Source organism: Borostomias antarcticus (assembly GCF_949987555.1).
Source record: "Borostomias antarcticus genome assembly, chromosome: 24".
NCBI classification, from domain to species: Eukaryota; Metazoa; Chordata; class Actinopteri; order Stomiiformes; family Stomiidae; genus Borostomias; species Borostomias antarcticus.
Genome location: NC_140257.1, coordinates 2,773,850 through 2,801,545, shown reverse-complemented (window position 1 = coordinate 2,801,545; position 27,696 = coordinate 2,773,850). Strand labels below are relative to the sequence as shown.

The 27,696-nt window shown below is 43.2% G+C and overlaps 1 protein-coding gene across 1 annotated transcript; it reads left to right on the top strand.

Moving 5' to 3' along the window:
- Positions 1–22,721: 22,721 nt before the first annotated feature.
- LOC311325219 (HLA class II histocompatibility antigen, DQ beta 1 chain-like) lies at positions 22,722–25,156 on the top strand (the record flags this gene model as incomplete). The annotated part of the gene is made up of 4 exons (XM_084457888.1): positions 22,722–22,803; positions 23,628–23,909; positions 24,717–24,833; positions 25,131–25,156. The coding sequence occupies 4 exons, from the start codon at positions 22,722–22,724 to the stop codon at positions 25,154–25,156; spliced, it is 507 nt and encodes a 168-aa protein (XP_084314014.1).
- Between the last annotated feature and the right edge of the window lie 2,540 nt (positions 25,157–27,696).

Here is a 27,696-nt window from a genome sequence, read left to right as displayed (position 1 = left end):
CTTGGTGGCTGTGCGCAGAGGCAGGTTCTTGGTGGAGAGCCACACTTTCTGTCCAGGGCGGAACGTCGGGGTAGGCCGTCTCCTGCGATTGGCCTGGATTCGATGGCGTTCGGTGGTGCGCGTAAGCGCAGCACGGGCCTTTTTCCAGGCCTGGCGGCACCTGGCCACAGCAGCATCCGCAGAGGGGACCGCAGACTCGGACTGTTGAGAGGGAAAAAACGGTGGGACGAATCCATACTGAACCTCAAAAGGGGACATACCGGTGGATGACCCACTCAGTTGGTTGTGGGCGATTTCAGCCCACACCAGCTTCCGACTCCAGGCACCCGGATTGGATGAGACCATACAGCGCAAGTATTTCTCCAGTTCCTGGTTCACACGTTCCGTCTGTCCATTACTCTCGGGATGATAGCCTGAAGAAAGACTGACAGATGTTTCAAACAAGGACCAAAATGCACACCAATACTTGGACATGAATTGGGGGCCTCTATCAGAGACAATGTCACTTGGGATGCCATGGTAACGCACCACCTCCCGGACCACCACATCGGCGGTTTCCTTCGCTGAAGGCAGCTTAGGTAAAGGGACAAAGTGGGCAGCTTTAGAGAACCGGTCCACGATTACAAAAATCACAGTGTTGCCATCAGAAGGTGGTAGGCCTGTGATGAAATCCATCGAAATGTGGGACCATGGTCGATATGGGACCGGCAGGGGGTGAAGCAGGCCTGCCGGGGCTTGGTTCCCTGACTTCTGTGTAGCACAGACTGTACATGCGTGGACATATTCCTCAATGTCGCTTCTCATGCGCGGCCACCAAAAGTGGCGGCTAACTAGCTCTACCGTGCGGGCAGTCCCCGGATGCCCCGTCACTGGTGAGTCATGCCCCCACTGTAGAACATCAGAGCGGGCGTTGAGTGGGACATACAGATGGCCCAGGGGTACTCCACCAGGACCCGGATCCTCCTCTTGCGCACGCCGGATGGCGTCCTCCAGGGCAAGCGTCACCTGTCCCACCACACAGCTGGGGGGAATGATGCACTCGGGGACAGGGTCAGTAACATCAATGTCATACTGTCGTGATAAGGCATCAGCCTTGGCGTTCTTGGTTCCGGGGCGAAACGTGATGATAAACCTGAATCGGGTGAAAAACAGAGCCCACCTGGCTTGTCGGGGGTTCAGGCGTTTGGCTCCACGGATGTACTGGAGGTTTTTATGATCCGTGATGACAGTGAATGGGTGGCGTGCTCCTTCTAGCCAGTGTCTCCATTCCTCAAGCGCCCGTAGGATGGCCAACAGCTCCCTGTCACCGGCGTCGTAGTTCCTTTCAGCGTCACTGAGCTTGCGAGAGAAAAAGGCACACGGGTGAGTCTTATTGTCCATACCTGACTTCTGGGAAAGCACGGCTCCAACTCCAGAACCGGACGCGTCCACCTCCAATACAAACGGTAGGGTAGGGTCAGGATGCCTCAGCAGGGGAGCCGACGTGAACTGAGCCTTGAGGTGCTCGAATGCCGCTTGTGCCTCTGGGGTCCATCTGAGTTTGGTCGGTGCTCCACGGGTCACTGCTGTGATGGGTGCTACAATGGAGCTGAAACCTCGGATGAAACGACGATAGAAGTTAGCAAATCCCACAAAACGTTGTACCTGTTTGAGAGTGGTAGGAACCGGCCAGTCCAGTACTGCTTGCACCCTGGATTGGTCCATGATCACACCGTCAGGGGAGATGACATACCCCAAAAAGGAGGTGCGTGTAACATGGAACTCACACTTCTCTAGTTTGACAAACAGCTGATTGTCCAGTAACCGCTGTAGGACCTGCCGGACGTGCTGACGATGTTCTGTAAGGGACTTGGAGAAGATGAGCACATCATCGAGGTAAACAAACACACTGCGGTTGAGGAAGTCTCTGAGCACGTCGTTTAAAAAGGCTTGGAACACAGCGGGAGCATTAGTCAGACCAAACGGCATCACATAGTATTCATAATGTCCACTAGGGGTGCTAAATGCAGTCTTCCACTCATCATTCTCTCTGATGCGGACCAAATGGTAAGCGTTCCGCAGGTCTAGTTTGGTGAACACTGTAGCTCCTCCAAGGAGGTCAAAAGCAGAAGACATGAGTGGCAACGGATATTTGTTTTTCACTGTGATGTTGTTCAGTGCTCGGTAGTCTATGCATGGTCGTAGACCACCATCTTTCTTGGGTACAAAGAAGAATCCTGCTGACACGGGTGAGGTCGAGGGCTTAATAAGCCCATTGGTAAGGGACTCACTAATGTAATCCTCCATGGCCTGAGTCTCTGGGACGGAGAGAGGGTACAGTCGTCCCCGGGGGGGAATAGTGTTAGGCAACAGGTCAATGGCACAGTCATAAGATCTGTGAGGGGGTAGTTCTGTAGCTCTAGTCTTACTAAACACTTCAGCTAAGTCATGATACTCGGCAGGGACTGAAGTGAGCTCAGGAGATGAACAGGCAGCGGAACACTCCATCACAGGTGTAAAATGATTGGCTGAAACACACTCTGAGCTCCATGACAAAATTGCCCCAGTGGACCAATTGATTAGGGGGTTGTGCTTCTGGAGCCAGGGAAACCCTAGTACCACCATGTCATGGTGGGATTCGACTAAAGCCAAAGAGATAGTCTCTTTATGTGAACCAATCTGTAGCGATAAGGGGCGCGTCATGTAGTTGATCTTACCGGAGCCTAGGGGTCGTCCGTCGAGTGCCTGTATTCTCACAGGATTGGGAAGAGCCATGACCGGTAGACCGAGGCGTGTGACCAGAGCAGAGTTCATCAGATTCTCCTCTGAACCGGAATCGATCAGCACAGTGATTGGGATGTTCTCAGGGTTCTCTGGGGTCCAGGTGAGTTGAGCACTCAGGGATAGGCGCTTAGCTGGGTTGAGGGACTGAGATCGGACCAAACTGCTCACTAAGCTGTCCCCTTCCCCTAATGAGCGTTTTCGTTTCCCTGCAGCTGGGGGCATCGGTCTCTGTAATGACCAGCCTCACCGCAGTAAAGACAGCATCTCTCTCTGCGGCGACGCTCTCTTTCAGCAGGTGTGATGCGGTACCTGCCTATCTCCATAGCCTCCGCTTGAGTGGGCTGAGCAGCGGGAGCTGACGCGCTCTGTGGCGAACACACTTGGGGCTGTGCGGAGTTGGGAAGCCTGCGCTCACGCCTCCTTTCGCGTATGCGCTGATCGAGGCAGATAGAGGTGGTAATGAGCTCATCTAAAGTGGCACCCCACTCCCGACTAGCCAAATCATCTTTGACCGCCTCAGACAGGCCGTTATAAAAAGTGGTCAAAAGTGCTTCATTGTTCCATTTACTCTCAGCTGCCAAGGTGCGGAATTCTATAGCATACTCAGAAACGGCTCTGGCCCCTTGGCGGAGCGTGCTGATGCGGCGTGCTGCTTCTCTGCCACTCACAGGATGGTTGAAAACCTGGCGTAGTGCTTTAGAGAACTCTGCTGCATTAGCACAAAGTGGGGAACTAGCCTCCCACAGGGCAGTAGCCCACACTAGAGCTTTACCTGAGAGCAGAGAAATCATAAAAGCAACCTTAGCTCTTTCTGAGGGGAACTGATCTGGCTGCATAACAAAAAACAGGTCACATTGAGTCAAAAATCCCTGACAGGTCTCTGGGATGCCATCATACCGCTCCGGTTTCTGAAGGAATGTCTTGCCGCCTGGGGGGTTCTGTTGATGCATTTGCTGTGTTATCCAGGTCTGGATCTGCTGGATTGAGGATCCTTGGGTCTTCAAAGCTCCGAGCACTTGGGATAGGCTGATGTCCGCTCCTTCAGCGCCTGTTAAACTCATGTTGATGATTCGAGCCTACTGTCACGATGCTAACTTAAGAGTACTGAGTTTAAGTACAGGACGCTGAGCATAGGAGCCAAAAACAAACTTGCTTTAATCCAAAAGAAGGTCCCACAAAGGGTAACAAAGGTACAGGAGTCTCCTAGAAACATATGAGGCTCGAATGCATGGCAAAACACAGACACCTCTTAAATACAGGTGCATGCAATCAGCAACCAAACAGGTGAACCCACTTAGGGTGAGCCAAGCCCAAATCAGTCCACAAAATCCAAGTACGGTGCACTCTGCCGCCATCTGCTGGACATCTTGGGACACTATGGCGCAGTGCTGACAGGCTGGACTCATCTACTACCAGAAGAAGAAATCCAATGGTGAGTCATCAGCTGTGTGTAGAGAACATGTCCAGTCTTCATAGTCATCTGTGTGTAGAGAACATGTACAGTCTTCATAGTCATCCAGTCTTCACAGTCATCTGTGTGTTATGTACGCAGCACACTTTAAAATAATCATGATGTAAGAAAGATTAACTTATACATTGAGAGATGTATTTTTCAAGAATACTGCTCCTGTGTTCAGTGGATGGTGGCAGCAATGTTGATTTATTTGTTGAAATATCACATAGTGATTGTGTCACCTCTGTCTCTTCACCCTCTCTGTGTTTATTTCACAGGGCGGATGCTGGTGCCTGCTAGCTAAGGTGAGACTCCTCTTGTCACAGAAAAGTTTCACCAACTACTACAACTGACTGTGCCTGATGGTCATTGTAATGGTTTTCTTTTATCTTCTCAGGTTTGCAGGTCTGTTTCTGAATCCACTGCTGAACTAGACCTGATATTAGAGCTTCCTTCTAACCAGAAATCTCAGTTCAAATGAAATAACGCTAAAATGCTTGAGCATAATACAATATCTTTGCTCCATATTAACCAATACTGTCTTAAGAAGGCCATACACATGTGTTATGAGTTTGTCTCTCTATATGCAACAAAAATATTCCCTTTAATACGCAAATAATGCATTGTCCTGTGTGTTCTGAATCAATAATGCACTGTCCTGGGTGTTATCAATCAATAATGCACTGTCCTGGGTGTTATTAATCAATAATGCACTGTCCTGGGTGTTATTAATCAATAATACACTGTCCTGGGTGTTATTAATCAATAATGCACTGTCCTGTGTGTTATTAATCAATAATGCACTGTCCTGTGTGTTATTAATCAATAATGCACTGTCCTGGGTGTTATTAATCAATAATGCACTGTCCTGGGTGTTATTAATCAATAATGCACTGTCCTGTGTGTTATTAATCAATAATGCACTGTCCTGGGTGTTATTAATCAACTGTACCAGGGTTATAAGATCCACATATCAATAATAGTCATGTATGAGAGTTGGAGTCATTTCCCTCTGGTTTCTAGTCTAAACTGGGTGTCTGTGGAGAAACAGCATTAGCAGGACAAGTGACTGGAGGACATCCTGAGTCTGACACCAAACATCACTGACAACTTCAGACACTCTTTGTGGCAGGTTAGAGGTCTGTACAAAGGCCTGTTTACTTGGTTCCTACAGGTCTTAACCTGTCTCTGCTAGAGGATAACCAGGCCAAGGTTTATCACACTGTATCCATCCTTTGCCAACAAATATGCATTATTGTAATGTTACAGTATATTCACCTTAAGTCAATAATCTACATGAGAATCCACTGTACTTGGGAGCTTCAGGACTGCTTCAACTTCAGGACAGGTCTTCAAACCTGACATATACTCCAGTATGAGAGTCCTTGTTGCACTAATGTATTGCTTTTTTTCACCATATATAAACTAATGATTAACATACAGTCAAGTGTTGGTAAATGTATGATAATGATAATCTAATGTTGGCATTCAGAGGGGAGTAAACTACTGTTCAGGAGAATAACTCAGTTGTATTCTTTGTTTTCATTTGTTTGTGAGATACAGCAGTGTTATCAGCTAAAGCTTGCCTTGTGTCTAATGTTAGAGCCAGTCAACTATTACAGTACGCAGAGCTCTGTTTAGATGAACTATTACACTTCAGTTGGTGTCTGTTTATATTGACTAGGCTATTATAGTACGGTTGTAGTCTGTTTAAATGAACTAGGCTATTACAGTACGGCTGGTGTCTGTTTAAATTAACTAGGCTATTACAGTACGGTTGGAGTCTGTTTAAATTAACTAGGCTATTACAGTTCGGTTGTAGTCTGTTTAAATTAACTAGGCTATTACAGTACGGTTGTAGTCTGTTTATATTAACTAGGCTATTACAGTAGAGTTGGTGTCTGTTTAAATTAACTAGGCTATTACAGTACGGTTGGTGTCTGTTTAAATGAACAGTACGGTTGGTGTCTGTTTAAATTAACTATTACAGTAGTCTACGGCTGGTGTCTGTTTAAATGAACTAGGCTATTACAGTACGGCTGGTGTCTGTTTAAATTAATTAGGCTATTACAGTACGGTTGGAGTCTGTTTAAATTAACTAGGCTATTACAGTACGGTTGTAGTCTGTTTATATTAACTAGGCTATTACAGTAGAGTTGGTGTCTGTTTAAATTAACTAGGCTATTACAGTACGGTTGGTGTCTGTTTAAATGAACAGTACGGTTGGTGTCTGTTTAAATTAACTATTACAGTAGTCTACGGCTGGTGTCTGTTTAAATGAACTAGGCTATTACAGTACGGCTGGTGTCTGTTTAAATTAACTAGGCTATTACAGTACGGTTGTAGTCTGTTTAAATTAACTAGGCTATTACAGTACGGTTGTAGTCTGTTTATATTAACTAGGCTATTACAGTAGAGTTGGTGTCTGTTTAAATTAACTAGGCTATTACAGTACGGTTGGTGTCTGTTTAAATGAACAGTACGGTTGGTGTCTGTTTAAATTAACTATTACAGTAGTCTACGGCTGGTGTCTGTTTAAATGAACTAGGCTATTACAGTACGGCTGGTGTCTGTTTAAATGAACTAGGCTATTACAGTACGGTTGGTGTCTGTTTAAATGAACTAGGCTATTACAGTACGGTTGGTGTCTGTTTAAATTAACTAGGCTATTACAGTACGGCTGGTGTCTGTTTAAATGAACTAGGCTATTACAGTACGGTTGGTGTCTGTTTAAATTAACTAGGCTATTACAGTACGGTTGGTGTCTGTTTAAATTAACTAGGCTATTACAGTACGGTTGTAGTCTATTTAAATGAACTAGGCTATTACAGTAGAGTTGGTGTCTGTTAAATTAACTAGGCTATTACAGTACGGTTGGTGTCTGTTTAAATGAACAGTACGGTTGGTGTCTGTTTAAATTAACTATTACAGTAGTCTACGGCTGGTGTCTGTTTAAATGAACTAGGCTATTACAGTACGGTTGGTGTCTGTTTAAATGAACTAGGCTATTACAGTACGGTTGGTGTCTGTTTAAACGTGGTGGTGGTTTCAGGTTCTGTTATTGGACTATAACATTAGCTTAATGATTGATACAAAATGTCTTTCTCTTATAATTCTTTTACCTCTTGCTTAGCGTGTGCACAATCTACTGTAGGAGCTAACAGAAGAACATCTTACCTGTTTGATGTAGAATGTGACTAATAAAGAACATGTCACTACTCGTTGTGTCTTGTCACTACAAGAGGACTTTGTGATAACATTGTGCCACTTTTGACCTCAATATTACTATTAGTAGTGTGATGCCCGCAAAAGTTTGGACCACATGTCAGGACCAAAATTAATTTACTACCTGATATAAGAAACATATTCATAGGAATTTCTGCACTGTAAGTCAAGTCACAATTATGTTTGGTTTCTGTGATTTATTGCGCAAGACAAGCCAATTAAGCTAATTAGCAAAGCTAATTTCTTACAGTGTATATGTTATGTTCCACTTTAGTTAGGCCTACAGTCCAATATGTTTGTCCGTTTCGTGCTTTTGTTCTCTCTTTCTTGCTCTCCTTGAGTTCTAGGCTCCTGTTCCCCATTGGTCGTCTGTCCTGTCCGTCATCGTTAGCTGTGCTGGCAATCATCCCTGTTCCACGTGCCGCCAGCTAATCGTCTCGTCCTGTCAGCCAATCATCTCATTGTGTCACTTTACTGTTGTCCAATCAGGGTGTTCTGCTGTTTATTTAAACCTTTGTCTCCCCTGTATGTTTAGGTAGTGGCATTTGATTTTTGTTAGGTAGGCTGTCTGTTCTGTTTTGTACTCCTAGATTCATGTTATTACCTCACGATCTGTTCTGTCTTTGTAGCCCCTTTTTGTTATGGGTTCATGTCTGTCCTGTTGTTCCGGTCCCCCCATAGTTAGTTCCAGGGGAGGGTTAGGGAGGTAGGCTAGCGGCCCATGGGTTTACATTCTCACACGTAGGTAACTCGATGTCTAAATACACCAGGTAAGCTTCTTTGGTCAGGTGCTACCTTTTGTATTTTAGTGGGCTTAGTCTAGGAGGGATAGTTTAGGGATGGATAGTGAGGACGATGGTTTGTACATCTAGGTAAGTAAGTGATTAGGGTAGTGTTCAAGGGACTAGAATAGGAACGGGTTTAGGTACTTTGTTATTTTGGCACCTGTACCGCCCCTCCCCTTAGCTTGTCCTGAGGAGAGCTTGTCCTCATGTTTTCATTGTTTAATGTTGTCTCGTTACCCGTCTCTTACAGTATCACCTTTTTGTACCACAATAAACCTAACAAGGTTATTGTTACTTGGTCATCCGTCTACCTTTATGGATATTAGTTGTGTTGTTTGTTTTTGCCACTGCTTCCATAGTCTCTGCCTTACATTACCCATACTTGGCCACACGCAGGCACTGCTTGTTGCGTTTGACTGGGGTTGAAGACCTGGTGGGGATGACTTTATGGGACTATACCCCAAACCTCCACATGTTCATCCTTTCACTCCAACCTTTACCCCTTGCCTTATAGATCAGATCCTGTCCCAACCCCAACCCATATTCTAACCCCAACCCACACTAGGGACTGGAAGTAGGACACCAAAACCCACCCGCCGATCTCCACTGCACAAGTAGAGTAGTGGTGAGAGCATTGGACTCCCACCCAGGAGACCGGGGTTCCTGGTGGGGCTGACTTTATGTTATCATCATCAGTGTAACTGCTTTAGCCACTGACCGCTACCATTAATGTTATGGAAGCTGCTGCTAGTCGTTGTGAGCCCATGAGCTAACAGGCTATCCCGCTCTCATTGTGCTGGATTAGCATTGGAACTGATGTGTCCAGGTGACAAGACCTATCTTAATTTATCGAACATTACCGTCCTACCAGTCCCGCACAGAAACAAGCCAGCCAACGCACATAAGCCAGGCTGGACCTGGCCTGGTTGTTTTTAATGTTACTGAAAGCAACATTTGTATGTCTGTATGAGGTAGGCCTATGACGCCTTTCTTATAGGCCTATTTTTTAGAATATAGCCTAGGCCTAGGCTACAGTTTCAACACTGCTTTACGCACGGTAACTCACCCCAAAAGAGACCAGTTTAAAAAACCAGGAACCACATCTGGATACCCTAAAGCATTTTAATCCTTCGCCAGACAATTTAGCTGACTGGGCACCATTATTGCTGTCCATAATCTGGGCATTACAATAACATTCAGTAAAGAGACCAGCCTATTGACTGCAGGCATAGAGACCTAGCCTTCTGCATAGAAAAGAGATTACAATAACAGTCATATAATAATAACAATAATTATTAAATATAATAATAATAATTAGGCCTATAATTATTATGATAACAATAGCAAAACATAGGCCAGCTGCCCCCCCATATGGCATTTTTAAACCCTAAACACCTGTAAACTTGGCCTAATATTAATTTTTGTTTCCTGTAAAATGGTATTCATGGTCACAATAGCCTATTAAATCAATCGGTTATTGCCTAGCCTACATAAAACAACTGATCCCCATGACAATGACATGTCAAAAAGCTTTTGACATAGGCTGGTGCCACCCAGTAGCAGGTTAAGGAACTTAACAGGGTAGCAAATGCAAATTCCACCCAGGCTTAGATAATGGTTCCATCCGCATGTTCAGCAGCCAATGGAAACTGACGTGTTCCAATCGAGCTTACCCGTTCAAAATGCAAGAAATGGCCAAATGGTTCAAAATCACGCGCATTTTAACACGTTGACAACGTGTTGTCTACATGTTGTCAACATGTTGTTTACGTGTTGTCTACATGTTGTTAACGTGTTGTCAACAAGTTGTCAACGCGCTGATTTTTCACACATAGACAACACGTAGACAACACGTAGACAACACGTAGACAAGACGTTAAAATTCGCGTGATTTTGAACTGGACGGCCTTCCATATTGGTGTGACGTGAGTTTGCCATACAGACGTGTCTCTCCAGTGACTCATCACCCCTCGGTTCTTCTGACCGGTAACGTTGGGAAAGTAACTGCTATTTTATTCCAAAGACTGAACTAGCAGAAGTGGATTGTTTTCTTTGTTTTATTTTGTGCTCCTACCGCAATGAATGTTATTCAAATTGGAGACGGATTATTTTGGAATGCAATTTATGTTTAGTATATGTGCCAGTACACAGTGTTATTTTGACTGACATTATTATTGAAGGGACTTTCATGAACAGTTATTCTTTGTAAGTGAATGCACTGTTTAATGGTAATTTTACCTCATGCTATTTTGGTTTAAATATACATTTGACCTTACGGAACTGTTATTGTCCTTGTGTATAGCCTACAGTTTATTGAGAAGGTTATTTCAGTATACAGTGTACTTACCTTGGTATAGGGGCGCCTCATCTGTCTCGCTAGTGCTGGGGAGGGAGAGTTTATGCTGGGATTGATTCATATTATATGCTGAGCATACACCTTCAGGGAGCTACCGTGCCTGCTGAAGGCCTCCCCACAACATTTTATAGGAGTAGCATCCTGAACACTTAACTCAGCAGGACAGACACCCACATACTTACTCACGTAGGTACCGAGGCTAATCGTGCTGGGGCGTGTGGACCCAGATCCTTACACTGACCCAAACGCCCAAGGTAAGGTAACTACTATGACCCCTATTAGAGGTTTTTACCCTCACATAGTCAAATCCTTTTTTTTACATTTTAGAAAGATGCAGAATAAAAGTACTGCTTCCCCCGAAAAAATGTCTGAATTTATTAATTTAAGAGGGTTCAGCAAGAATGTCCTGTTTACTTCTGTCTGTTTTGGTCCCCACCTCTAACAAGGCAAACAATAGGATTATGACATTGGTACCATACAGAATTAGTCTACATCAAAATCTTGACTATTGCACCTTTAAGATGACTTTGTATAAAAGTGTCCAAACTTGAAATTGTAAGCATTTTCCAAACATTTTGGTAAAATATAGTAGTTTGCGGACTCATGCTTACTGTAAATATATGTTCTTTATTTTTTATTATGCAGGTCGGCCCAATCCTGCAGCTGACCACCCTGATTTTGCCCCATCACTACACCTGGGTCCTGAGGTCTGGCAACGCCAGTCCAACCACATCTGCTAAGAGAGCAGCAAATAAACTGGCTCGGTACCAACGAGCAGCTGCACCTGAGCCCAGGTCAAAGGTCATTACCCAAAATAAAGAGGACAAACAGGACGAATGTGACCACAAGATGGCTGAATCAAACGGCAGCTGAGAGAACAGAGTGAAACTCCACAGCAGGAAGATAAGGCTGCTCTAAGAGAGCTTTTTACTGAGAGGTGTCCAAACAGATCTGCAGGGAAACGGAATGTGAGCTCGCTAGAACAGGATGTCACAAGACTAGCAAAATTGCTCATCTCTTCTGAGAACTTCATTGTCATAGACAAACTTCATTGTCACATATTTTCCATGTTTTCTGGACTGACAGGTTTAGCTGTGTTTACATGGATTTTTATCTTAACAGTTCATCTCAGAACGAAGGGTTATGTCCAGGGAAAGTCTCTTTTTTATTACCAATGTGCTCTCAGTATTGTTGAATTTCTTACTGTTAATTCATTGCCACTTTGTTTGGCTTTCTATACATGGATCTGTCCACTTTCTGACTGTGTACAGGGCAACAGGTTTACTTATTGTCCACATAAAACATTAAAAAGCTAAATAAACCTAGTCAGATATTGGTATGTAATCTCATGACAGAGTGGCGCCACACAGTTCAGAGCATCTATCAGTGGCAGGATGTGCTGAGAAACCAAACAAGACGCAGGTTACTTTACATGTAGTGAATAAGTCTGCATAACTACTGTAGCCTGCAAATCAGGCAATCTTTTTTGCACATATTGTCTGCAACAGTAATCAGAGCCCAGCAGAGAGAAGGAACAGGGCAATGATGGCTTAGTTAAAACAACACAGACTGCTGGTGTCACTTTAGGAGGTGCACTTACTCTGGAGACAAATTATTCTAAGTTGCTTTGGATGAAAGCAATGGCTAAATGACGGAAATGTAATGTCCTATCTCGATCTCACCACTAGATGTCACTAGATACTCTTTCTGAGGGTATTTGTGGTGTAGCCTAGTTTGTGTTGGACAGGCTGATATGAAGCATGTGCCCAGAGAGGCTTGTTGATTCCCTTCACTTATCTGACACAATGTGTATGGTGGTTGTCATGTTTACTCCCTGCTCTGGACTGACTGTGTTCTGACCCTGTGGCATCTAGAGAGAGTATCTCTTTCACAGTCATTACCTCTGCCCCAACGACAGCATAGTGCGGAAGGTAGGTATTCATCCTCTGCGTTTCTCCCATCCCAGCTGTCCTCCTCCAGGGGCAGCCAGGACCAGTGGGCAGCCATCGTTCATGACGCCCGGGGACCAAGTGCTCAGTTCAAGTCCTGGTCAGGGACAGGACTGAAGGGCATCTGCCTGTTTTTCAAATTGGGTTCTTGGGAGGAAACCCTTGTGAACACGGGGAGAACATGCAAACTCCGCTCAGAAAGGCCCAGAGACCTTCTTGCTATGAGGCAACAGTGCTAAGGACTGTGCGAATGCCCCTTGTGAGTGATTTTGGCGTTCAGTGTCTCCTTCAAGGACACTTCGGCACACTGCTGGGAGCTGGGATGGAATCGGGGTTCTTCAATCCCCAGTTGGCCGCTCGACCATCTTGTGTCCCTGCTGGCGGTGCCAGACCCTGCCTGCCTTACAGGATATTCCACTCACAGTGGTCGTCCCAGATAGGGCTTCAGTACGAGAGAGAGGGAGAGGCTGTAGATAAATACTGTTAGCTGGTCTCTCAGTTGAACACCCCCTGAGTGTCTCTCCTGGAAGGGGAGGGAGGGAGGATGGGAAGAGAGATTCAAAGAGGAAGAGAGAACGAGAGAAAGGGGGGAAGAGTGGAAGCTGAGCCATGAGAGGAGACTCTGGGAGCGTATGGGCTGCTTCAGCTCTTCTCCATGAAGAGAGGAAGGAGAGTTGGAGGAAAGACTGGAGCACTGTCTTTATAGTCTGTAGTCTCTATGGTCTATAGTCTCTATGGTCTATATTGTCTATAGTCTCTATAGTCTATAGTCTTTATGGTCTATAGTCTCTATAGTCTCTATGGTCAAAATTGTCTATAGTCTCTATGGTCTATAGTGTCTATATTCTCTATGGTCTATAGTGTCTATAGTCTCTATGGTCTATAGTGTCTATAGTCTATATGGTCTCTATGGTCTATAGTCTCTATGGTCTATGGTCTCTATGGTCTGAGGAACTCTCTTAACCAGGACTTCAAGAAAGGCGCTGCATGGAGTATAAGCTCCGGGCAGATAGAATCAGGCCCTGGGGCTTTCCCTGGCCTTACATGCTGGAGGGCAGCAGCAAACTCCTCTGGTGTGAATTCACCAGAGATGTTACCACCGCTAGGAGTTGTGTCCTTCCAGAGGTCAGACACTTCTTTAGCCACGAGACGTGACGATCCGCGGTCTTTGCCCTCAGGTCTGTCCCACTTTTCACAAATTGTGATGCGATTTTGTTTGCAAAGATGGGGCAGTGATGGGGGGAGTGTCTGGACCTACCAGTGAGGTTGTTAAGGATGCTCCATGCCTTGCGGCTGGAGTGTGAGAAGTCGATGGAGTTAATGGCCTCCTCCCAGCGCTCTTGTCTCCTTCGGCTGAGTCTAGACAGCAGGGCTGAGGCAAGTCTGTCTGACTCAGCTCCTGGGGGGGCCCGGAGGAGGGCACAGTAGAGACTCTCACGCTCCTCATCCCAACACGGTTTGTAACTATTGCGACGTCCGCGTGGGATGGATTCTTGGCCTCTTTCACCAGTATGCTGCAGAGTTCCCGGTACGCCTCGTCCACGTTGTTGGTGTTAGGTGGTGGGAGGCACCTTGTGGATCTATGGGTAAGGAGACGGTAGCGTTTCCAGTTGGCCTTTCAGAAGTTCCATCGCTTCACCGGCTCACTCGGGACGAGGTCCACGAGTTTAGGCATGGTTATCAGTGATGGTCGATGTTGGGACCACGGGAACTTTCCTAGCACGCGTCTATCATGGAGCCGGTTATCAACGGCGACGCTCACGAATGCCAAGTCAGGATTGGTCCCAGTTTTTTAGCGACCTGAGACAAAGCTGGCTGAGCCCTTGGGATCGTACAACAGGGCCAGGCTGTTGGCAGACTTTGCTTCGCTTACGGTGGTTAATCACAGCTACTGACCATGAAAAGGTGTCTGGTGTCGGCCTCGCCACAAATGAACTATTCATTCATTCATTCATTCATTCATTCATTCATTCATTCATTCATTCATTCATTCACACAAACAGATTATATATAAACCTCTTTCTCTTCCTCTCTCTCTCTCTCTCTCTAGTGTTGAATTCAACAATGAATGCACAGAGAGAACCACAACATGGCCATTCAAAATCCCCAAATAGACAGATTACTAAATGCACTACATGAATTTCAAAACACTATAACATGAAGTAATTGTGAGTAAAAGAAATTATTGGCTTTATATTATACAAAATAAAAATAAAAAGTATTACAATAGGACCGACTGGCTTTTAAAAAAATGTTGAGCATGTTTCTAATAGTGGCTCAAAGTTATCATGACAGCTGGCCATCAGTGAAATGATGTGAAAATATTCATAAATGTCACAAAACATAACACTCAGTGAATACAGTAAATACATACCATAAAATTACTTCAGTCGAGATCACTTTAGTCAAAATTGACCCATTTATTAGCATGCAATACTATATACTGCATATACAGTAGGACCCCACTCATCCGAACTTCAGAGATCCGAACCTCCCGGTCTACCGGACAGTAAAACGTTTAAAAACGTTAAAAAACATTGTTTTTTTTAGCCTGCTATCTGGTTACTGGTGGGATTTTCATTACAGTACTGTATCCTACTGTGAATAAAAACAGAACTGTATGCAGACCTACATGTTGCCTGTAGGCTGTAGCCTACTGTCACGTTTAATTTCTTTGTTACTTTAATGTCGAGCGCAAAACGCAAACGAGTCTGCTGCGCGAGAGCTGCATTCCTTGGTAGCCAGTAAGTGCGTCAGCAACCTGAAGCAGAGGAGCATCGAGTCATTTTTCGTTCCCAGTTAATGGACTTCAGGAACACAGACGTGTTGTAAGCATGTAGATTAGCCTACTAGGCCTACTGTATTTGTTAAATAATAGCCTACAGCCTAGGCCACGTTAGCCTACATCGGTTGTTTAGGCTGCAATAGCCTAGACACGACAACTTGTCCGTCATTTCATTTTATTTCTTGATTATAATTTGCTCTAATTGTTCTAATGTTGGGTTGCTTTTAGGCTATACCATTTTGTTTTGTGAATACAGTAGCCTATCGATGCAGCGTACGCCTCATTTAAGAATAAAGTACTGTATTTGATCAAAGCATGCACTCAAGTGGAAATTTGTTTATTTCATTCTAGGCTATACTGTAGGCCTATTATAGGCTAGGCTGTATGAGTTTAGTTGGCGATTTGATTGCAATTTTGATGCATTTTCAAAAGTAATTAAGGGTATTTATCGGTGTATTATGAGTCTATATGAAACAAGTACCACTTATTGAATTTGGTGCATTTTAACATGTTTCAGTCATCCGGACATTTCAGAGATACGAACGACCTTCGGTCCCGTTGGGTTCGGATAAGTGGGGTCCTACTGTACATTTTTTACGCATATCTTTTTTGGCGGTGTGATCTGTTCGGGGGCCCCCTGCCTTCCACGCATGTGGAAAGCGGCAATCTAGATGTTCCCCCCCTCTGGGCCGCTTGGCCCAGAGTGCCGGGCCGGAAGAGGGAACAGCATCTAGCCCCCTGCCTCTATGACGATCAGAGTGGGCCGCGATCGGGAAGACGCTCGGATGTAACTCAGCCCACTAAGACCAGCAAAGAGCGCCACAGGAGGACTGCTGTACATTATAGTCCCTGGCCTCCATGGGTCAGCGCTTCGTGGAGTCCGAAGGAGATACAGCCTAGTGTCTCTGCCTCCATGGTGACCGGAGAGACCGCTGGATGGCCCTTCGGAGATGTAATGGCAAGAGTGAGCAATGACGTGTGTAACTGTCTGTAATATTTTGTTTTCTTTTGTTCTCTTTTGAGAACTTTTAGTTTGAAGTTTAGTATTGTACAAATTTACCAATGTTTGTATACCTTTATTTTGAAGGACGCTGCCGCTAGAGATGCATGTGCAGGCAGGTGTCGGTCAGATAAAAGAAGAAGCAACTCGTTCGGTGTGAGAGAATATGATCCCGCTCACTAGAGATTAAGCATAACCTACAGATTCCTGGTGTAGATCTGTAAACTCTGATACTAGTTCAGTAGACTGGTGAGCAAGTTTTGGAAAGTGCCTTTGTTGATATCCTACATCGCAAAACAGCGTTCCGACATCCTCTTAGCACCCTTGATAAGCGGAGTGAGGTATGGATATCCATGTTGTGTAGCCTACTATTGTTTGTTCTTTATTTTGTTCATGGTGCATTTCCAGAGATGTATAGACCTAGATTGTTTAATTTTGTGAAGCTATGAAGTTGTCGGACTAATTGTTCATTGTATTCTTCATAGTTTTCACGGTGCTCGTCATGGTGCTCATTGAGAATAAATGCACCCGTTGAGACACTCTACTCTTCGTCTTCTTGAAAATATCGAGGGCTGCTACAAAGTGTTTTGACAGCTTAAATACATGCGCTCTAGCGAGCTGAACCAATGCTATGACAGCTGACAGTCAGCTGACAGTCAGCTGGTGGGTTGCGTCATACGGGGTGTGACTGATTGGCCTCTGCCGATTAGCCCGGCGTTGACATCCGTGTCTCGCCTGAAGTACGTCGGAGACTTCATTTTTGACCACTGGTATAGATATACTCTTGTATGTAAAATAACATCTCATAAACATGAAACAACAACAAAAACATTTCCACTTCCCTAAAGTCAAAATTAAAATTAAGCAATAAACCATGAGAGGTTGTGTAGTGATCATATAACAGCTAGGGGGCGTTGTTAGGCACGACGCGAAGCGGACAACACCAACTAGCTGTTATGAAATCACTATAACACACGGCCTCTCGTGGTTTATTGCTTAATTTTAACACGGCTTCCAGCCAATCAGAATCAAGAACCAGAACTAACCGTTGTATAATGATTAAACAATTCATTGCCTTGGGGCTGACATGAGTTTTCTATGAGAACGACTTGACAGTCTGTGTCTTTATACATTCATTTTCAATGTGGGGCCAAAAACACCTCCAGTTGTTATATATGTACAAATATGTTGTTTTAGGTCAGCTTCAGGTTTCTACAGTACTTTCTCTTTGCTGCTTGACTCCTCTGGACAATCTGCTTGTCAGCATTCCTTGGTTTTGGTGTTGGGTAAAGAGTTCAGCCATATCATTCATGTTTCACTTATACTTCTTATCCTTTTCCTACCCAGACCCTACCCCTGACCACTGCCTCTATCTGGGCCCAGGCACATTCACGCACACACAGACATACACCAGTGTTTGCCATGTCTCTCTCCTAGCCTCTCTTACTCTGAAAATGTAATTTATTGCTTTATAAATGTTCTTAGCCGGTAGACAAACATACTCCTGGAGCTTGCTCGATCGCCTTCTTGAGAGGGGTCAGGGAAGAATTTTTACAGCTCACTTATCTGGCCCCCGGGTAATTACTGTTTTTTTGCTTCCCTCTGGAATATGTAGAGAGTGGGTCGTATGCCCACCTCCCTTGTTCTCTGTAAAGCGCAATGTGTTGCCTCTGGGTATGAAATGCGCTATACAAATAAAGCTTTGATTGATTGATTGATTGATTGACTTCTCTGTGTGCATAATCATGTCTTCAGTTTTTAATTGTGTGGTGTCCATGGTCACCATGTTGGTAAGCGGTCATTTAATACAAACGACGCTAGGCAGGGAGTGTAGCATGCTTCACTTTGGGTTTAGTATATTGTTCAGCACTCTGTGAAAAAACCTGTGAAACACTGGTAAATTATGTATGATTGTCTGTTTAAATAATGCAGGGATATCATTTGATAGATTTATGATTGATGGTTTGAATGATTCAGGGATATAATTTGATAGATTTATGATTGATGGTTTTAATGATTCAGGGATATATTTTGATAGATTTATGATTGACGGTTTGAATGATTCAGGGATATTATTTGAGATTTATGATTGACGGTTTGATTAATTTAGGGATATTATTTGATAGATTTATGATTGACGGTTTGAATGATCCAGGGATATTATTTGATAGATTTATGATTGACGGTTTGAATGATGCAGGGGTATCATTGTGTCCTGTATAACGTGTGGGCTGACCTTTGATGACCCCTAACCTCTACGGTGAAGTGTCCTGGTTCAACAAACACACAGCAATTCTATTTAATTTACAGTATACTAACACACACACACACACACACACAATAGGAGGAGTTGATGTAGCTCTCAGTTATATACAGCTTCTCTTAGTAACTGGTGATGCAAAGAGTCTGAAGCATTTCTGACGATATTCTTCTGTCCAAAGTCGCTCCATAGTTTTATGGTTTCAATATTTAGGGACTTCTCCAGACTGGTTTGTCTGGACAGGTTGGTTTCCTGGTACAAAAAATGAAATAATTCATCAAATAATTCAGAACCGAACACTAAAGGAATGCAGCTTGTTTCCAGGTTAGCTTCAGTGTGATGGATGTGAAAACATGTTGCTTTTTCTCTGCCAGCCGGCCTGCCTGTGTGTCTGTCTGTTTGTCTACCTGTAAAGTCTTCCTGCCTATATAGGAGCTGGATAAGTGGGTGGAGGGGCATTGAGGTGCACTTAAGCTGTAATGACCCCTAAGCCCAATAGGAGGTGCTACATATCCTCCTGCCCACCCCTTATGCCCCAGCCACAGTGCACACTTGTTCTGCTCCTGTGATCAGAATCACCTCACCTAGCAACAGATGACATGGTAAGAACAACTCTCACATAAAATCTGCCATTGGCTGATGAGAGATTAGTGAAGTGAAAGTGGAGTTGTGGGACTTTCCAGACCTCATGTCTTTCAGTGGAGGGGAAGCTGGAGGTAAACACCCTGCTGTAGCAGCACTGACCGGCCCTGAGATGAGGAACAGGACAGACCACAGAACATGGAACAGACCTCTGTCATATCATCACACAGTACAGAAACTCACACCATGGTCCAGGTTGAAGAATAGAGAAATGAACATTTATAAATCTAAATATCAGTCATTTTGAAGAGATACAGACAGATAAAGCCAAGTTGTTTTTATTTAAATTCAACTCTCTTTCTGGCCATGTTCAATGTTATTCATTCACTCAGGGGGTGGTTGGGTTTCTAAGTACAGTAGTGTTTGACCAGGTACGCATATTACCATCAGATGAAGAGTTTCCTGCACCTGAAGGCTGTTGTTATGCAGATGACTGTTTTAAACTGACTGTACAAATGACTGTAATATAAACTATAACTAGCCTACAGCTGGTTGGCTGATAAAGAAGGTTGGACACATGGCCAGAATTTAAAGACTTCCTGTAGGTTAGAGGATAGGTACTTTGCCACAGTCATTGTTGTTTTTAGGGGGGAAAACATTAGAAATAATTCATCAAATAATTCAGAGAAAAAGACTTAAAGGTGGGATAGGTAGTTTGCTTTTGGCTTTATTTGGTAAAATTGGCATAATATCCTTTCAGCTATCAGTATCAGAAGTGCTCTGAGAATAAACTTGGATCTCCGTGTTTACTGCTGCCTCTGTATTTTGGATTCAAAGAATGCACCGCGCCCGAATGTATTGACCAATCAGGGTCTCTATCTCACCACACCTACCAGTCATGTTTGGAGGGAGGGATTACATCATGATTGACAGGAGGAAGGGGCGGGTTCTTTTGAAAATGATTACCAATCCAAGGCCTTGTTGACATCAAACTACCTACCCCACCTTTAAGGATTTTTGGTTGAGCTCCACAAGTCATTTTTTCTGGGAAGGCGCGTCCTACTCTCCAATTGTCAAATACAGATGTTTGTTTGCTGTATCATTTGATTGATTTATGATTGACTGTTTGAATGATACAGCCACATCATTTGATTGATTTATGACTGATTGTTTGAATGATAGTCATATCATTTGATTGATTTATGACTGATTGTTTGAATGACTGCTGTGAGGTGACAGTACTAGGTACTGCGCCACCTGTTTGAATGATTGTTTTGAATGAGGCAGGGGTATCATGTGATTGATTTATGATTGACTGAATGATACGGGTGTATCATTGTGTTCTGTGTAACGTGTAGGCTGACCTTTGATGCCCTCAGTACAGGTCCTAGCTAACCAAACACACGGAAATGATATTTTATATACTGTAACACTGTACACTGACACACGCACGCACAGACACACATCTTCTGGTAGCTCCAGAATACATGTTCATGATCAGCTTCCATACGCCCACATACCCTCCAGAATAGTTGTTGTATAGATAGAAGCCTTCCTCTAATCTTTGGACTTCTAAAAAATCTGAAGATATTCTTCTGTCTTAAGTCGCTCCATAGTTTTATGGTTTCAAAATTTAGGGACTTCTCCAGACTGGTTTGTCTGGACAGCCTGGTTTCTGTGATACAGGATCAGTGAGATTCTCACCCCAACAGTTGATGTAAGTGGATAGGAACGTAGCCATAATCTTTCTTTGTTGTTTTCAGGAGGCAGATTGATTAAATTATGCCTTTTGTCAGTACTTGAGTTATCATATTAATGTAAAAAGGTAAAATAAATAATTCCGTCATGCATTCTCACTTTTACATGATAGACATTAGACATCTAGTTCTAATATAACTGAAGCATATAATCAGCCACTTCCCTAATGGCATTATAGGCTTCATGTTATGTACTGTACACTTTCAAGTCCCCATCAATCTGATGATAATTATCTTCTTTTTACATAAAGACCTTTATGTGAGAGGCCTCTGACACCCCAACTCTATGTATTCTATCCCTGCGTTACCTGCTAAGTTTTCATCCACTGTGCATTTACACTACAAGCCTGAACAGCCATGTGAGCGTCTACCTAGATACAGATGATGAGGCTGGAAATGACTCATCTGATTGGTCCAAGGGTCCTACACAAGAGACAAAAGAGAGAGAAAAGAAATGTTCAGTTCAGTGTATAATTCAAGTCTTCTCAGTTCTCCTCTCTGTGAAGAAATGACATCAACAACAATTACATGCTTTGCTTGATAAATACAACATTTTTGGTGGAAATACATCATTGTCTTTAATCATAATGTCTCAGGTTTGTAGTTTCCAGACAGAAACACTTCTCCAGATGCAAATGTTTCCAGAGCTTGCTCTTCGACATCAATCCCTCCCATATTGTAAACATGAATCATTTTCCCGGTATCTCATTTGATCCCAAGCACACGGTCCATAAGCAGATACACACATTGTGGCATAGGCATGGCACGGATCAGCTCAGACCTTGTTTTGCTGAGGAAACCTTGCACGACTGGCCAAAATGGCTACTCAGGATATTGTTGATTTGGATCTAATTGGTTAATTGAGTTTTAAGTGGTCAGTTGATACCTGTGCTATTCCTTGTGCTGCCCTATAAAGAGATATGTCTCTCTGTTGCTGTAACACTGTCAATATGGTTGGCATGGCTGAATTTAGGAGAACTGAGTGTGACAGCCTGAAGAGCCAAACATGATGAGTAAACAACTCTCTAACTCAATACAAAGTATAACAGAATTAAATGTTTGTCAATGTTTAAAAACAATGCTGTATTTATGTAAATGACTGTGTTCTGATTGAGAATGAACTGTTAGTGACCGACCATACAGTAATAATGAACGTACAATGTTTGACCTCTGCCTAGCAACATGTGACATGTGTTTTTCTGAAGCAGAGATTGGTTTGTTTGGTTAAGAGTCAGTTTATTATCTGAGTGCTCTGCTCTCTTTCATCTAGTTGAGAAGTTGAACGCTGGAGGAACATGTCCTTGTCAACTGGGTTTTCCATTTGCATGGCTGTGGTTCTGTCCACGCAAAAAGCAGGTAGGCTACATTATCATCAACTACACACCGTGAGTCTGTATAATACAGTCTGTATAAAGTCTATGGTATTACCAGGTATAATTAGCTTTCCATCAATGAACTAATGACAGTGATCTTATTGTTGAATATTGTTTCATATAACATTTGTATTGAATGTTTCTGAATTGTTCTTTGACATGATTATCATGAATTATGAGGAAATAAAGTGTGTAATGAATTCAGATGAAAACTGTAATTATGCATTATTTGTTCTTCAATATTTCAGGTGGATATGAGAACTACGCGGTGATGCACTGCTTATACTCTACAGAGCAACCGCATGAGTACATAGCCTCTTTAATTTATAATAAGATTGAGTATCTCAGGTTCAACAGCACTAAGGGCAGGTGGGAGGGATACACTGACTATGGTCTGCATAATGCTAAGATCTGGAATGCTGATCCTGTTGAAATGGCTGTTCGGCGAGCACAGCTGGAGCATGTCTGCAAGCCCCGCGCTGAGCTCTACTTCTCTCACGTACTGGAGAAGACAGGTGAGCTGCCCTCCTCACCACAACAACATCACATCTCTCACTCACCAGATGATACGACACCTCTTTCATCTGTTCACTACAAAACCTGTAATGAAGCTTCTGTCTGGTGGATATAAAGCAACATAGACCTGATGATGATTAAATGATGATGTTTTCATCTTGTGTGATGGGAGGATGATATTGTTTTTCACCATTCAGAACTGGTGGACTGCATTACTGGTCACCTCTGGGACTGAGAGAGATCTAGAAACAAACATGATGAATCTACACACTTATATTAAAGATCAATAATAGAGTAGACATATTAAAGATCAATAATAGAGTAGACATATTAAAGATCAATAATAGAGTAGACATATTAAAGACCAATAATAGAATAGACATATTAAAGACCAATAATAGAGTAGACATATTAAAGATCAATAATAGAGTAGACATATTAAATACCAATAATAGAGTAGACATATTAAAGACCAATAATATAATAGACATATTAAAGACCAATAATAGAGTAGACATATTAAAGATCAATAATAGAGTAGACATATTAAAGATCAATAATAGAGTAGACATATTAAAGACCAATAATAGAGTAGACATATTAAAGACCAAATATACAGTAGGCCTATATATAATAAATACCAATAATACAGTATATATAATTAAGACCAATAATACAGTATATATAATAAAGACCAATAATACAGTATATATAATACAGACCAATAATAGAGTTAATTAATAGAGAACAGAACCCTGATCAATATGATATGAATGATAGTGTTATATGAACTAATGTGTTGCTGTTTTTCCTCCACTATCAGTGGAGCCCTCTGTCAAACTTCTCTCAGTGACCCCCTCTAGTGGCAGACACCCTGCCATGCTGGTGTGCAGCGCCTATGACTTCTACCCCAAAAAGATCAGAGTGACCTGGAAGAGGGATGGACAGGAAGTGACCTCAGACGTGATCTCCACTGAGGAGTCGGTCAACGGTGACTGGTACTACCAGTTCCACTCCCAACTGGAGTACACGCCCAGATCCGGGGAGAAGATCTCCTGCATGGTGGAGCACGCCAGCCTGGACAGACCCCTCGTGAAGCACTGGGGTGAGTTCACTGTCCAGCTGTTGTTAGGGTGTTGTCATGGTGTACTAGGGTGAGTTCACTGTCCAGCTGTTGTTAGGGTGTTGTCATGGTGTACTAGGGTGAGTTCACTGCTCAGCTGTTGTTAGGGTGTTGTCATGGTGTACTAGGGTGAGTTCACTGCTCAGCTGTTGTTAGGGTGTTGTCATGGTGTACTAGGGTGAGTTCACTGTTCAGCTGTTGTTAGGGTGTTGTCATGGTGTACTAGGGTGAGTTCACTGCTCAGCTGTTGTTAGGGTGTTGTCATGGTGTACTAGAGGATGTTAACTGTTCATCTGTTGTTAGGGTGTTGTCATGGTGTACTAGGGTGAGTTCACTGTCCAGCTGTTGTTAGGGTGTTGTCATGGTGTACTAGGGTGAGTTCACTGTCCAGCTGTTGTTAGGGTGTTGTCATGGTGTACTAGGGTGAGTTCACTGTTCAGCTGTTGTTAGGGTGTTGTCATGGTGTACTAGGGTGAGTTCACTGTCCAGCTGTTGTTAGGGTGTTGTCATGGTGTACTAGGGTGAGTTCACTGCTCAGCTGTTGTTAGGGTGTTGTCATGGTGTACTAGGGTGAGTTCACTGCTCAGCTGTTGTTAGGGTGTTGTCATGGTGTACTAGGGTGAGTTCAGGTGAGCAGGGTACGAGTGCTGTGTTGTGGCTGGGTACCTGAATGACCCTGACTGTGACTGTGTGTGCTAGCGTATGATAGATGGTGGTCTGTCAGAAGCTACATACAGGACAGCTACAGTGTCATCACATGCTAACAGAAGGGTCATTTCTCCTTGACAGACCCGTCCCTGCCTGAGTCTGAGAGGAATAAGATCGCCATCGGGGCGTCTGGGCTGGTGCTGGGACTGGTCTTTGCACTGGCTGGACTCATCTACTACCAGAAGAAGAAATCCAATGGTGAGTCATCAGCTGTGGGTAGAGAACATGTACAGTCTTCATAGTCATCTGTGTGTAGAGAACATGTACAGTCTTCATAGTCATCCAGTCTTCACAGTCATCTGTGTGTTATGTACGCAGCACACTGTAAAATAATCATGATGTAAGAAAGATTCACTGATACATTGAGAGATGTATTTTTCAAGAATACTGCTCCTGTGTTCAGTGGATGGTGGCAGCAATGTTGATTTATTTGTTGAAATATCACATAGTGATTGTGTCCCCTCTGTCTCTTCACCCTCTGTGTTTATTTCACAGGGCGGATGCTGGTGCCTGCTAGCTAAGGTGAGACTCCTCTTGTCACAGAAAAGTTTCACCAACTACTACAACTGACTGTGCCTGATGGTCATGTAACGGTTTTCTTTTATCTTCTCAGGTTTGCAGGTCTGTTTCTGAATCCACTGCTGAACTAGACCTGATATTAGAGCTTCCTTCTAACCAGAAATCTCAGTTTAAATGAAATAACGCTAAAATGCTTGAGCGTAATACAATATCTTTGCTCCATATTAACCAATACTGTCTTAAGAAGGCCATACATATGTGTTATGAGTTTGTCTCTCTATATGCAACAACAATATTCCCTTTAATACGCAAATAAGGCATTGTCCTGTGTGTTCTGAATCAATAATGCACTGTCCTGGGTGTTATTAATGAATAATGCACTGTCCTGGGTGTTATTAATCAATAATGCACTGTCCTGGGTGTTATTAATCAATAATGCACTGTCCTGTGTGTTATTAATCAATAATGCACTGTCCTGTGTGTTATTAATCAATAATGCACTGTCCTGGGTGTTATTAATCAACTGTACCAGGGTTATAAGATCCACATATCAATAATAGTCATGTATGAGAGTTGGAGTCATTTCCCTCTGGTTTCTAGTCTAAACTGGGTGTCTGTGGAGAAACAGCATTAGCAGGACAAGTGACTGGAGGACATCCTGAGTCTGACACCAAACATCACTGACAACTTCAGACACTCTTTGTGGCAGGTTAGAGGTCTGTACAAAGGCCTGTTTACTTGGTTCCTACAGGTCTTAACCTGTCTCTGCTAGAGGATAACCAGGCCAAGGTTTATCACACTGTATCCATCCTTTGCCAACAAATATGCATTATTGTAATGTTACAGTATATTCACCTTAAGTCAATAATCTACATGATAATCCACTGTACTTGGGAGCTTCAGGACTGCTTCAACTTCAGGACAGGTCTTCAAACCTAACATATACTCCAGTATGAGAGTCCTTGTTGCACTAATGTATTGCTTTTTTTCACCATGTATTAACTTATGATTAACATACAGTCAAGTGTTGGTAAATGTATGATAATGATAATCTAATGTTGGCATTCAGAGGGGAGTAAACTACTGTTCAGGAGAATAACTCAGTTGTAATCTTTGTTTTCATTTGTTTGTGAGATACAGTAGTGTTATCAGCTAAAGCTTGCCTTGTGTCTAATGTTAGAGCCAGTCAACTATTACAGTACGCAGAGCTCTGTTTAGATGAACTATTACACTTCAGTTGGTGTCTGTTTAAATGAACTAGGCTATTACAGTACGGTTGGTGTCTGTTTATATTAACTAGGCTATTACAGTACGGTTGTAGTCTGTTTAAATGAACTAGGCTATTACAGTACGGTTGGTGTCTGTTTAAACGTGGTGGTGGTTTCAGGTTCTGTTATTGGACTATAACATTAGCTTAATGATTGATACAAAATGTCTTTCTCTTATAATTCTTTTACCTCTTGCTTAGCGTGTGCACAATCTACTGTAGGAGCTAACAGAAGAACATCTTACCTGTTTGATGTAGAATGTGACTAATAAAGAACATGTCACTACTCGTTGTGTCTTGTCACTACAAGAGGACTTTGTGATAACATTGTGCCACTTTTGACCTCAATATTACTATTAGTAGTGTGATGCCCGCAAAAGTTTGGACCACATGTCAGGACCAAAATTAATTTACAACCTGATATAAGAAACATATTAATAGAAATTTCTGCACTGTAAGTCAAGTCACAATTTCTTACAGTGTATATGTTACGTTCCACTTTAGTTAGGCCTACAGTCCAATATGTTTGTCCGTTTCATGCTTTTGTTCTCTCTTTCTTGCTCTCCTTGAGTTCTAGGCTCCTGTTCCCCATTGGTCGTCTGTCCTGTCCGTCATCGTTAGCTGTGCTGGCAATCATCCCTGTTCCACGTGCCGCCAGCTAATCGTCTCGTCCTGTCAGCCAATCATCTCATTGTGTCACTTTACTGTTGTCCAATCAGGGTGTTCTGCTGTTTATTTAAACCTTTGTCTCCCCTGTATGTTTAGGTAGTGGCATTTGATTTTTGTTAGGTAGGCTGTCTGTTCTGTTTTGTACTCCTAGATTCATGTTATTACCTCACGTTCTGTCCTGTCTTTGTAGCCCCTTTTTGTTATGGGTTCATGTCTGTCCTGTTGTTCCGGTCCCCCCATAGTTAGTTCCAGGGGAGGGTTAGGGAGGTAGGCTAGCGGCCCATGGGTTTACATTCTCACACGTAGGTAACTCGATGTCTAAATACACCAGGTAAGCTTCTTTGGTCAGGTGCTACCTTTTGTATTTTAGTGGGCTTAGTCTAGGAGGGATAGTTTAGGGATGGATAGTGAGGACGATGGTTTGTACATCTAGGTAAGTAAGTGATTAGGGTAGTGTTCAAGGGATTAGAATAGGAACGGGTTTAGGTACTTTGTTATTTTGGCACCTGTACCGCCCCTCCCCTTAGCTTGTCCTGAGGAGAGCTTGTCCTCATGTTTTCATTGTTTAATGTTGTCTCGTTACCCGTCTCTTACCGTATCACCTTT